At 45.1% G+C, this 13,485-nt stretch overlaps 1 protein-coding gene across 1 annotated transcript in view; it reads right to left on the reverse strand.

Annotated features, from left to right (window-relative positions):
• Positions 1-13,485, reverse strand: part of RNF212B (ring finger protein 212B) — a 52,866-nt gene that overhangs the window by 10,199 nt on the left and 29,182 nt on the right. Inside the window, exons 5-10 of the mRNA XM_049768975.1 lie at positions 13,120-13,180; positions 10,571-10,599; positions 6,911-6,957; positions 5,900-5,942; positions 4,654-4,714; positions 3,397-3,445 (exon numbers count right to left, since the gene is read on the reverse strand). Coding sequence (XP_049624932.1) covers positions 3,397-3,445; positions 4,654-4,714; positions 5,900-5,942; positions 6,911-6,957; positions 10,571-10,599; positions 13,120-13,180 — 290 coding nt within the window. The remainder of the gene's footprint in view (positions 1-3,396; positions 3,446-4,653; positions 4,715-5,899; positions 5,943-6,910; positions 6,958-10,570; positions 10,600-13,119; positions 13,181-13,485) is intronic.

Raw genomic sequence — 13,485 nt, forward strand, 5'->3', positions numbered from 1 at the left:
TGTGGTCCCTGAGCACCACTGACCACTAGGAGTATGGTTCTCATCCCTCCACCCTCTTCCTCAAAAAAAAAAATTGTACCTAAATTTTAACACTCTAACTAGTGGTCCTCAAACTTTTTAAACAGGGGGCCAGTTCACTGTCCCTCAGACTGTTGGAGGGCCGGACTATAGTAAAAACAAAAACTATGAACAAATTCCTATGCACACTGCATATATCTTATTTTGAAGTGAAGAAACAAAACGGGAACAAATAAAATATGTGGCCCACAGGCCGTAGTTTGAGGACCACCGTCAATACACTAAAAGGGTGTTATACTGGCAGGCTAGGGGACAAAGAGTGGTGAGATAGGATGCACTCTGAGTCCATTGATAGAGGGAGGTTGACACTGGAGTTTGAAAGGACCCTGACTCATTGTATATCTGAAATTCAACTATGAAGGACTCTGTAGATCACAATTGTTTCAATAAAATAAAATAAGATAAAGACATTAGTGTCTCCCCTGTGCCTGCCAGGAGCTATTTCTGAGCAGATAGCTAGGAGTAACCCCTGAGCACTGCCGGGTGTGGCCCAAAAACCAAAAAAAAAAAAAAAAAAAAAAAAGAGAAAAAAAGACATTAATGTCAGGGCTGGGGTAATAGCACAGCAGTAGGGCGTTTGCCTTGCACACTGTCGACCCGAGACGGACCCAGATTCAATTCCCAGCATCCCATATGGTCCCCAAGCCTGCCAGGAGCGATTTCTGAGTGCAGAGCCAGGAGCAACCCCCCTTGAGCATCACTGGGTATGACTCAAAAACCAAAAAAACGGGCCGGGCGGTGGCGCTGGAGGTAAGGTGCCTGCCTTACCTGCGCTAGCCTAGGAGACGGACCGCGGTTCGATCCCCCGGCGTCCCATATGGTCCCCCAAGCCAGGAGCGACTTCTGAGCGCATAGCCAGGAGTAACCCCTGAGCGTTACCGGGTGTGGCCCAAAAACCAAAAAAAAAAAAAAAAAAAAAAAAAACAGGCTGGAGCGGTAGCGCAGCAGTACAGTGCTTGTTTTGCACACAGCTGACCCAGAACAGACCTCGGTTCGATCCCCAGCGTCCCATATGGTCCCCCAAGCCAGAAGTGACATTTTTGTTTGTTTTGTTTTGGGGCAACACAGGGTGATGCGCAAGAGTTACTCCTGGCTATGTGCTCAGAAATCACTTCTGGCTTGGGGGACCATATGAGATGCTGGGGGATCGAACTGTGGTTGTCCTAGGTCAGTTGTGTGCAAGGCAAATGCCCTATTTGCTGTGCCATCGCTCCAGCCCCTAGGAGTGATTTCTGAGTGCATAGCCAGGAGTAACCCCTGGGTGTTACCCGGTATGATCCAAAACAAAACAAAACACTTGTGTCAGTTTAATTTACTCAAAAGTCTCCTTACTCTGATTACAGGTTGGCTGATTTTATTTTTGGGGGTCACACCTGGCAGCAGAGCTCAGCAGTTACTCCTGGCTCTGTTCACAGAAAATGCACCTGGCAGGCTTGGAGGACCATATGGGATGGCAGAAATCAAAGCAGGGTCCGTCCTGGGTTGGTCGTGAGCAACGAAAACACACCCTATTGTTGTGCTATCACTCTGACCCCCTCATTAGAAGTTTTGAATGACTTTCTGTAACAGTATTTAATTCCCAGGCAGGAGGAAAGGTACAATGGGTAGGGAACTTGAACTGTTGGTGGCCACTTTGGGTTCAATCCCTGGCACCCCATATGGTCTGCTGAGCACCTCCAGGAGTATTTTCTTTTCTTTTTTTTTTTGGTTTTTGGGTCACACCTGGCAGCGCTCAGGGGTTACTCCTGGCTCTATGCTCAGAAATCACTCCTGGCAGGCTCGGGGGACCATATGGGATGCCAGGATTCTAACCACCGTCCTTTTGCATGCAAGGCAAATGCCCTACCTCCATGCTATCTCTCTAGCCCAGAGTATTTCCTTTCTTTTCTTTTTTCTTTTTTTTGGTTTATTTTATTGTTTGTTTTCTGTTTTTGATTTTGGGCCACACGCATTTGATGCTCAGAGGTTACTCCTGGCTATGCGCTCAGAAATCGCTCCTGGCTTGGGGGGACCATATGGGACGCCAGGGGATCGAACGGTGGTCCGTCCTATGCTAGCGCTTGCAAGGCAGACACCTTACCTCTAGCACCACCTTCCCGGCCCCAGAGTATTTCCTTTCTAAATTTCTTTTTTGTTTTGGTTTTTTGTTTGGTAACCCAGCGGCACTCAAGGGTTACTCCTAGCTCTGTGCTCAGAAATCATTCCTGGCAGGCTCAGAGACCATATGGGATGCCAGTATTTGAACCACCCTCTGTCCTGGATAGGCTGAGTGCAAGGCAAATGCCCTACCACTGTGTTATTTCTCCTGCCCCTCCAGGAGTCTTTCCTAAGTGCAAAGCCAGGAGTGACCCCTGAGGCATCACAAGATGTGGCAACCCACCCCCTAATTAAATTTTGTGTTTATCAGTTTAAAAACAAACATCACAATTTTATTTTTTATTTTTTGGGTTTTTTTTTTTTTTTTGGTTTTTGGGCCACACCCAGCGGTGCTCAGGGGTTACTCCTGGCTGTCTGCTCAGAAATAGCTCCTGGCAGGCATGGGGGACCATATGGGACACCGGGATTTGAACCAACCACCTTTGGTCCTGGATCGGCAGCTTGCAAGGCAAACGCCGCTGTGCTATCTCTCTGGGCCCTGTTTTTTGTTTTTTAGGTCACACCTGGCCACGCTCAGGGGTTACTCCTGGCTCTATGCTCAGAAATTGCTCCTGGCAGGCTCGGGGACCATATGAAATGCCGGGATTCGAACCACTGTCCTTCTGCATGCAAGGCAAACATCTTACCTCCATGCTATCTCTCCGGCCCCCCTTTTTTAATTTTAATTTTTATTTATTATTTTTTAAACATCACAATTTTAATTAAAGTATGTTTGAATATTAAACTAACTGGGAAAAAATAAAATGACTATTTTGGGACAAGAGCACACTCTGGGTGCTCAGGGAACAAATAAATATGGGCTTTAATTGGGAGTGCCTTTATCCCTGAACTGTCTATCCAGTCAAATGGTCTTATATATTCTGCATAGAAACCCAGAAATCTGCAAATCTGCACAAAATGTTATTTCTTTTCTTTCCTTTATTTATTTGTTTGTTTGTTTGTTTATTTATTTATTTTTTGGTTTTTGGTTTTTGGGTCATACCCGCAGCGCTCAGAGGTTACTCCTGGCTCTGTGCTCAGAAATCACTCCTGGCAGGTTTGGGGGACCACATGGATGCCAGATTCGAACCACCATCCTTCTGCATGCAAGGCAAATGCCTTACCTCCATGTTATCTCTCCAGCCCCACAAAATGTTATTTCTGATCCTTTTCCTTTCTTACCAGTGTAAGAGTCTCTGGGAGTGCTACTTCTTTGTAGATCTCTGATTCCCTAATGGACAAATAAAAAATACATCTTAATAAATATACACCCGTATTCTCTGGCTTCCCTGTTCCCAACTGTTTCTATATCTACGATCAAATCATACATTTCTCCCAAAATAAATATGCTAGACTAGGAAGAATGCCTTCTTTACTATTTCCAAAATGAGTAATATGGATAATTATCAGTACAATCCCTGAACACTTCCACAATTTTCATCTTTTCTCATCCCTTCATCTCATTCTATAAAGTTTTTTTTTGTGCTGTTTGTTTTGGAGCCATATCCGGTGGCACTCATGGGTTACTCCTGGCTCAGAAATCACTCCTGGCCAGCTTGGGGGACCATATGGGATGCCAGAGATACAACCTTCTGTAATATTGCTCTGGCTCACATTTATTGTGCTCAGGGGTTACTCCTGGCTCTACACTCAGGAATCACAACTGGCAGGCTCAAGGGATGATCACATGGATGCCAGGGATCAAACCTGGGCCAGCTGCGTGCAAGGGAAGCACTTTACCCTATATACTATCACTCTAGCCCCAAGCTTCTATAAAGTTTTCACTGGGGGTGGCATGGGGATGTTGGAACATTCTGGTAATGCTTAGGGGCTATTCCTGGCTCTATGTTGAGGTACTCCACAGAAGTGCTCAGAGACCATACAATGCTGGGGATCAAATATGGAGCCTCCATATGCTAGGTATGCCCTTTGTTTCAGCTTCTAGAATCAGTCCTGTACTGTCAAAAGAGTCCAGGAAAGGCTGGAGTGATAGTACAGTAAGTAGGGGATTTGCCTTGTACGTGGCCCACTTCAGTTCAATTCCTGACATCCTATATGGTCCTGGAGCCTGCCAAAAATAATTTCTGAGTGCAGAGTCAGGAATTAACCCTGAGAACTTCTGGGTGTGGTCCAAAAAGCCAAAAAAAAAATAGTCTAGACCTGGTAGCAGATAAATTAGGCAAAATTATTAGGTATTTATTCTCTTACCTGAAAAAAACTATATTTCCATTCATTTAACCAAGCGAGATGGTACAGCAGGTCCTGCTGTGCATGTGGCTGACCTGAGTTAAATCACTGGCACCCACAAGCACTACCAGGGGGATGAGCACAGACCTAGGTGTAAGCCCTGAGCACTCCCAGGGAAAATCTAAAACAACAAAAAAGCAAAAGCAAACAAATAAATAACAATCTGGAGAAAGAAAATCAAAGACTACTTACTTGTCCCAAGCTGCCAAAGCCAGTCACTCTAAGAGAGTCAGACTCCACCGATGAGGGGCGACTGCACAGAGGAGAAAACAAAGGGTAAAATCACAACTATAAAAGGATCATGCAGACTTAAAAGTTTTCTAAACATCTATCTGAACCACATTTTATTTTTGGTTTTGACTTTGGGGAGGCACACCCAATAGTGTTAGGGGCCAGGGGAGGGTACAACTCCTGCTCTGTCAGGAAGGGAGGGAATCACTTTCTTAAGTGCTTGGGGGAACCCTACTGTACATACAAATAGCCCTCTGAACTATCTTTCCAGCCTCAAGGCATTTATTTATTTTTCTCAAGGCATTTTTTTTTTTTTGGTTTTTGGGCCACACCCGGTAATGCTCAGGGGTTACTCCTGGCTATGCGCTCAGAAGTCAAACCTGGCTTGGGGGACCATATGGGACACCGGGGGATCGAACCGCGGTCCGTCCAAGGTTAGCGCAGGCAAGGCAGGCACCTTACCTCTTGCGCCACCGCCCGGCCCCTCAAGGCATTTCTTTAATCTTTCAAATCTTGCCAACAATTTTTGAGGGCTGCCAAGGATCAAGTCTAGGGATTTATGCATGTAAATATCATCTACTACAGAGCTCCAACCTAGTCACTGTAACAAAAAAATTTTTTTGTTTGTTTGATTTTGGGCCACACTTGGTGGTGCTCAGGGATTACTCCTGGCTCTGCACTCAGGGGTCGGGTGTTGCTGTGGGAACATATGCGAAGCTAGGGATCAAATCCTGGTCAGCCACATGCAAGGCAAATGCCCTACCTACTGTGCTCTCGCTCTGACCCCAATAATAAAAACTTTCCTTACAGGCTAGAGAGATAGTACAGCAGGTAAGGTACTTGCTCTACACCCAGTTGACCCAAGTTCAACACCCAGAACTCCCTGTGGTCCCCAGTCTGCCAGGAGTGATCTATGAGCACAGATACAGGAGTAAGTGCTGAGCATCACTGGGTGTGACCCCAAAATAAGCAAAAATAATTCTATTGGTGGGGTGGGGTTGTGGGAGTGATGATTGGGTAGGCCACATCTAGCACTACACAGGGTCTATTCATGGCTCTGAGCTCAAGGTGAGTCCTGACAGTACTCAGGGAATATGTGGGCAAGGATTGAACCAGGGTTGACAAAATGCAAAGTAAGCATCTGTATTGTTTCTCTGGCATCCACCTGCCAACAACTATAATGTTGCTATATAAGTCTTCTACTTACCTAACTACTTGGCTACTCAGCTGAGCACTGGGTCGTGGAGTAACTGAAAAAGAATAAAATACATTAGGATGTACTGGGGCCAGAAAGATAGCACAGTGGTAAGATGCTTTCCTTGCGTGTGGCCAATCTAGATTCCATCACTGGATATCCCCCAAGTACCGTAGGAGTGATTCCTCGGTGCAGAACTAGGAGTAATCCCTGAGCATCGCTGGCTATGGCTCCAAAACAAGAACAAAAACAAAAATATAAAGAATAAAGTGTAGAATAAATTTTTTTGGTTTGTTTGTTTTGGTGCCACAGCAGCAGTGCTCAGGGGTTACTCCTGGCTCTGATTGAACTCAGAAATCATTCCTGGCAGGCTCAGAGGACCATATGGGGTCGAACTTTTATTGGTCTTGTGGCAAATGCCCTATCCACTATGCTATCACTCTGGCCCCAGTATAGAGTGAAATTATAACTTCAAGAGTAAGCTCTGTGGGGGGCCAGAGTGATAGCACAGCAGCAGGGAGTTTGCCTTGTACACAGCCACCACAGGACGAATATCAGTTCGAATCCTGGTATCCCATATGGTCCCCCAAGCCTGCCAGCGGCGATTTCTGAGAGCAGAGTCAGGAGTAACCCCTGAGCACCACCAGTGTGGCCCCCAAAACAAAAATAAATAATAAAAAAGAGAGTAAGCTCTGCCTTGCATGATCTATTGCAAATGGTATGATTTTGTGGGGTAATTTTTAGTTACACTCCATGATGAATAGAGGGTATTTCCAACTCTGTTTCCAGGGTCATTCCCAGCAATGCTTGAAGGAATATATGGCGGGGCAGGGATTAAAACAGGGTTGGCAACATGCAATGCAAGTGTCTTTATGACTGTGACTGTATGATTGTTGTTGTTGTTTCTTCATACAATATATAGGATTAGAAAAAATCACATCTCTGAAATAAAGTCATCTCCCATTTGGATAAAGAATATTTATTCATCTCACATAGATATTGGAGTAAAAAAAAGTTTTCTACCTGACTGTGATGGGGAAGTAATGCAAACTGGTCGAGGTGTATGCAACCTGCTGGGAAAAACAAATAAATAGCTCTCATCTCTCTAAGCAGAAATTAAGCAACATCCAGTCAGGAAATGTATAAAAATATCACCACAGAGGCCAGAGAGATGGCACAGCGGTTTTGCCTTTCACACAGCCGACCCAGGACGGACCCAGGTTGGACGCCTGGCATCACATGGTTCCGGAGCCTGCCGGGCACGATTTCTGAGCACAAAGCCAGGAGTAAACCCGTAGCGCCACCATGTGTTGTCCCAAACCAAACCAAACCAAAACAAATATATATCACCACAAACTGCTTATTTCATGTAAAAATATGAAAACCAATTTTCTCTGAAACAGCTTTGGGTCTGTAATGTCCTAAGTGAAACCGTTCCCCTTCTCTATTTCCCAAGATAGGGAAAGTTTTGAAGTATTCTTTTTTATTTTTTTCCTTTTCTCAGTACTTTACCAAGTATTATATGTGTATATACTCACATGTATATACTTATATTCACCTTTCCCTCTATCCAATAAGCATCATTTAGGTGGATTTTGTTTGTTTTTCTTTCCTTTTATTTAAAATTTTTTGTTCAAGAAATATTTAATATTCTGATGTCTTATTATGAAAGTTCACAAAGATAGGGTATTAACCCTATATTTGAGCATTTGACAGGCTAGTAGAGAGACAAAAACTAAGTATTGTTTGTGCTATGAGTAGTATCAGAAGTACACTAGTATCAAAATACTAAACTGTAACTTATCTGAGTACAAAGGCTATATCCTTTTTAATATACCATATAATACTTATATTAAAAATGTTTTAAGGGGGGCTGGAGAGATAGCAGAGCGGCATTTGCCTTGCAAGCAGCTGATCCAGGACTTAAGGTGGTTGGTTCGAATCCCGTCATCCTATATGGTCCCCTGAGCCTGCCAGGAGTGATTTCTAACCACAGAGTCAGAAGTAACCCCTGAGGGGCCAGAGTGGTGGCACAAGTGGTAGGGCATCTGCCTTGCATGCACTAACCTAAGATGGACCAAGGTTCGATCTCCTGGAATCCCATATGGTCCCCCAAGCCAGGAGCGATTTCTGAGCACATAGCCAAGAGTAACCCCTGAGTATCACTGGGTGTAGCCCAAAAATCCAAAAAAAAGGAGGAGGAGGAGGAGGAGGAGGAGGAGGAAGAAGAAGAAGAAGAAGAAGAAGAAGAAGAAGAAGAAGAAGAAGAAGAAGAAGAAGAAGAAGAAGAAGAAGAAGAAGAAGAAGAAGAAAAGAAGTTACTCCTGAGCACTGCCAGGTGTGACCCCAAAAACTCCTGAAAAAACTGTTTTAAGGGACTGGAGAGATAATACAGTGGGTAGTATGCTTGCCTGGCATGTGGCCAACCCAGGTTCGATCCCCAGAACCCTATGTGATCCTCTGAGCATCACCAAGAGTAATGCCTAAGTATCTCAAGATATGACCCAAAAACCAAAAAAATTTTGCAACATCATGGACAAGAGAAATTATAGAGTTGGCAAGGCACTTCTCTTGTACACAGTTGACCTAGGTTTAATCGCCAGCAAAATGGTCCCCCTAGTACTGCCAGGAGTGATCCTTGGCACTCACTTGGTTCTATGTACAAAGGCAGGACAAAGCTTTGAGCACGTCCAGGTAGGCTCTACTCCACTGCCCATAAAGCAACAAACCTCTAAAAACATTCAAAACAAAAGGAAAGCTTTTTTTTTTGTTTTTGTTTGTTTGTTTTTGGGTCACACCCGGCAGTGCTCAGGGGTTACTCCTGGCTCTATGCTCAGAAATCGATCCTGGCAGGCACGGGGGACCATATGGAACGCCAGGATTTGAACCACGGACCTTCTGCATGAAAGGCAACGCCTTACCTCCATGCTATCTCTTCGGCCCCAAAAGGAAAGTTTTAAAAATTGGTAGATAGGCTCATTACAAGTCAAAGCTGGTGTTGGAGTCTAGGAATATGGCTCAATGGTAGAATGTTTGCCTTTCAAGCATGAAGGAGCTAGTTCAAACCCTGGTACACAGGCCAAGTATGGTGCCAGCGACTGTTCTTGAGATCCCTGGTGACACAACGAAGTGTGTGATTTATTTATTTATTTTCTTTGGTGGGGGGAGGGTGCGTTGGGCCATACCCAGTGGCGCTCAGGGGTTACTCCTGGCAGGCTCAGAGGACCATATGGGATGCTAGTGATCAAACCCAGGTTAGCTGCATGCAAGGCAAACACCTTACCTGCTGTGCCTTGCTCTGGCCCCCTAAGTGTGTGATTTTTAATGTGTCACAGTTGTGAGACCCTCTCTCCCCCCAGCAGATTCTCAGTCATCTCAATAACAAAAAGGAATGGAAATGCGGGGAGCTAATGATTTACTCAGAGTGCTCACACAGTACCTGATAAAAAGTAGGCAGTATTAATGAATACATACTGAATAAATGAACACAAACATCTAGCTGCCTAATGAAGTCCTCACAGAGAAAATACAGAATGAATTTCATGTTCATTTGTTTTTTCTGTATTTTTTGGGGAAGGAATGGGGGCAACCCAGCAGTACTCAGGACTAAATTTTGACTCTGCACTCAAAAATTACTAATGGTGGGGTTCAGTGAACTATCTAGTGCTGGGAACCAATTTCGAGTAAGCAAAGTGCCAAGCATGCACCCCATCTGTTGTACTGTACTATTATTGCTCCAGTCCCTCATTTCACTTTAGTGAGAAACTTTCTTAGAAAAGTAAAAGATAGGGGCCGAAATGGGTAGAGCGCTTGCCTTGCACAAGGCAGATCCAGGTTCGAACCCTAGCATCTCATATGGTTCCCTGAGTCCTCCAGGAGTGATTTCTGAGCACAGAACCAGGAAGGAACCCCTGAGCACCGCTGGATGTGGACCAAAAGACAAAGACCAAAACAAAAAGTAAATTAATTGGCCTTGTTCCTCTACCTCAGAAATCATCCATAAAAAAGTCAAGAGACATAAAAAAAGGACTGGAGAGAAAGAACTGTGGATTAGGGACTTGCCTTCTGTTGTGTATGTAAATATTTTAGGGGATTACTATGTTACTCACCCTAAACTGATTGGTGATTGTGCCCTACCCTAGGGTGTGACCTGGCATTCTGCCCCCACCCTAGGGTAGTACCTGATTCTGCTTCCACCATTGGTTGGTATCTGATCCCACCATTGGGGGGTACCTGACTCTGGGGGATAAAAACAAGGGTCTGTGGAAGGCCGAGGCTTTTTTGCTGGAACTGAGGCTGAGTCTTTGGACTTCAGTCTTGTCCACCGAATAAAGCTAATATTTCCACGAGCCTGACTGTCTATGAGCTGTTTACCCGCCGTTTCACCTCAGAACCGTCGGCTAGACAGGGTGGCAGACGCGTGAGCCGAGCTGGAAGAGAAAGGCCTCATCCTCCATCCCTCCATCAGTCAACCTCGTCAGGGGCTGATTTGCAACAGCCTTTCATGCGTCTGATCTGGGTTCAATCTCCAGTATCCCAGATGTCCCCTAAGACCTGCCAGGAATGGTTCTTAAACAAAAAGTCAGGAGTAAGCCCTGGACACCACCAGGTATGATCCAAAACAAAACAAAACAAAAGGAGTGAATTTCAATGGGGGCTAATATGGCACCTGATAAAACTGACCTGCTTCCTGGGTAATGACTTGGAGATTCCTGTAGATAAAACAAGACAAAACAAAACAAACAGGAGTGAAGAAAACTGCATCATATGGCCTATATATAGCCAACCCAGGTTAAATCTCTGGCATCCTATATGGTCCCCTGAGCAGTATCAGGAATAATTCCTGAATGAAGAACCAGGAGTAAACTCTGAGCATTGCAGGGTAGACCCAAAAACAAAAACAAAAAGAGAAAAGAATAAGAATGTGATGTGGGGGCCAGAGTGGTGGCACTAGAGGTAAGGTGTCTGCCTTCCAGGCTAGCCTAGGATAGACCTCGGTTCCATCCCCTGGCGTCTCATCTGTTCCTCCAAGCCAGGAGTGATTTGACTGGGTGTAGTCTGCCCCCCCCCCCCAAAAAAAAAAAGAATGTGATGCAGTTATGGGAATAGGGTAAGTAGAAAAATTGCATAAATGTAGAGAGCATTCTGGGGCCGGAGAGATAGCATGGAGGTAAGACGTTTGCCTTTCATGCAGAAGGTCATTGGTTCAAATCCCGGCATCCCATATGGTCCCCCATGCCTGCCAGGAGCAATTTCTGAGCGTGGAGCCAGGAGTAACCCCTGAGCACTGCCGGGTGTGACCCAAAAACCAAAAAAAAAAAGTAGAGAGAGCATTCTAAGAAAAAATATCTAGAGGCAGGCTGGAGAGATAGTAGAGCAGAGGTAAGGTATTTGAGTGCCAGCCTTGGTTTGATTGCTGGCACTGACTAAGCACTGCCACGAGTGACTCCTAAACATACAGCCAGGAAGGAGTAAGCCACTAATGTGGCCCTAAAACAAAACAAAAAATTAATTAACAAATAAGAAGGCTGGAGAAATAGCACGAGATTAAGGCACTTGTCTTGCATCCTGCTGATACCAGTTAGAATCACTGGCACCACATATGGTTCCTTGAACACCCCCAGGGGTGAATCCTGAGCAGTTAAGAAAGGCTCTTGGGCCTGGAGAAATAGCACAGCGGTGTTTGCCTTGCAAGAAGCCGATCCAGGACCAAAGGTGGTTGGTTCGAATCCCGGTGTCCCATATGGTCCCCCATGTCTGCCAGGAGCTATTTCTGAGCAGACAGCCAGGAGTAACCCCTGAGCACCGCTGGGTGTGGCCCAAAAAACCAAAAAACAAAACAAAACAAAACACAAAAAAGAATGGCTCTTAACGATTTTTGAGCGCATAGCCAGGAGTAAGCCTTGAGCGTCACTTGGCATGGCCCAAAAACCAAAAAAAAAAAAAAAAAAGAATGCTTCCTGAGCACTGCTAGGTGTGGCCCCAAAACAAACAAACAAACAAATCCAGGGAATGTTTAAGGGAGAGAAAAAGAAAAGTATTGGTGAGTCTAGGGCAGGGGTCTCAAACTCAATTTACCTGGGGGCCGCAAGAGGCAAAGTCGGGGTGAGGCAGGGCCGCATAAGGGATTTTGCTTACCGAATATTCGCAATAAAAGATCGCATTAGTAAGAAAAAAATCGCATTAAACATTTGCATACCCCGAACGGAACTGCTTGGGCTATGCGAATGTTTAATGCGATTTTTTTCTTTTTTCTTTTTTTTTGGTTTTTTTTTTTTTTTTTTTGGTTTTTGGGCCACACCCAGCGGTGCTCGGGTTACTTCTGGCTGTCTGCTCAGAAATAGCTACTGGCAGGCACGGGGGACCATATGGGACACCGGGATTCGAACCAACCACCTTTGGTCCTGGATCGGCTGCTTGCAAGGCAAACACCGCTGTGCTATCTCTCCGGGCCCAGCGATTTTTTTCTTACTAATGTGATTTTTATTGCGATTATTCAGTAAGCAAATAATCGCGAATACTGTGATATTTAAAGGCCAGAAGTGGGCCACAAAATGTTGTACGGAGGGCCGCAAACGGCCCGAGGGCTGCGAGTTTGAGACCCCTGGTCTAGGGATTCTTTTTGTTTGTTTGTTTTTGGGTCACACCTGACGGCACTCAGGGGTTACTCCTGGCTCTGTGCTCAGAAATAGCTGATGGCAGGCTCGGGTGACCAAATGGGATGCTGGGGATCAAACCCAGGTCCGCCCCGGGTCGGCCGTGTGCAAGACAAACACCTTACTGCTGTACTATCACTCCGACCCCAAGGGGATTCTTGAAGTCTCTTCTATAAAAATTTCTCAGATGGTATGTCCTATGCTCAGATGTTTCAGAATGGAATTACCAGTGTGTTAAATACTTGTCTTCAACCTTCTGTGACTTCAATTCTTTTCCTTTTGGGACCACTTCCCAACAGCGCTCAGGGGCTACTCCAGGTGGAGGTTTCTCTTGGCAAGCACCTTACCCACCATACTATCTCTTTGGCCCTAGTCATCATAAGGTGCCAGGATCAGATCAGGAGTGGGGATCTCCACATGCAAAGCATGTGTTCCAGTCCTCTGAGCTAGCTCCTTCATCCTCACTAATATGTGCCACAATGTGAAAGGGATTAGGAGACACAATTCTATACACAGATAAATGGAAAACGTAGGAAAAAGATAATAGTAAGGAAAAACTAAAATACTTTCACTCACCTTTAGGAGTGCTAGAAATTTCTTCAATTCTTTATTCTCCTTCCTTAAAACAGACAGTTCTCTGGGCAAAAGATGGAAACAGTCCTAGCCAGTTAGTGTTTATTAAACAATTGGTCTTTTTTTTTTTTGGTCACACTGGGCAGCGCTCAGGGGTTGCTCCTGGTTGTTTTTGGGTCACACCTGGCGGCACTCAGGGGTTACTCCTGGCTCTGTTCAGAAATCGCTCCAGGCAGGCTCGGGGGACCATATGGGATGCCGGGATTCAAACCACTGACCTTCTGCATGAAAGGCAAATGCCTTACCTCCATGCTATCTCTCTGGCCTCACAACTGTTTTCTTTTCTTTTTTTTTTTTTTTTTTTTTTTG

Source organism: Suncus etruscus, chromosome 2 (genome assembly GCF_024139225.1).
Source record: "Suncus etruscus isolate mSunEtr1 chromosome 2, mSunEtr1.pri.cur, whole genome shotgun sequence".
NCBI lineage: Eukaryota > Metazoa > Chordata > Mammalia > Eulipotyphla > Soricidae > Suncus > Suncus etruscus.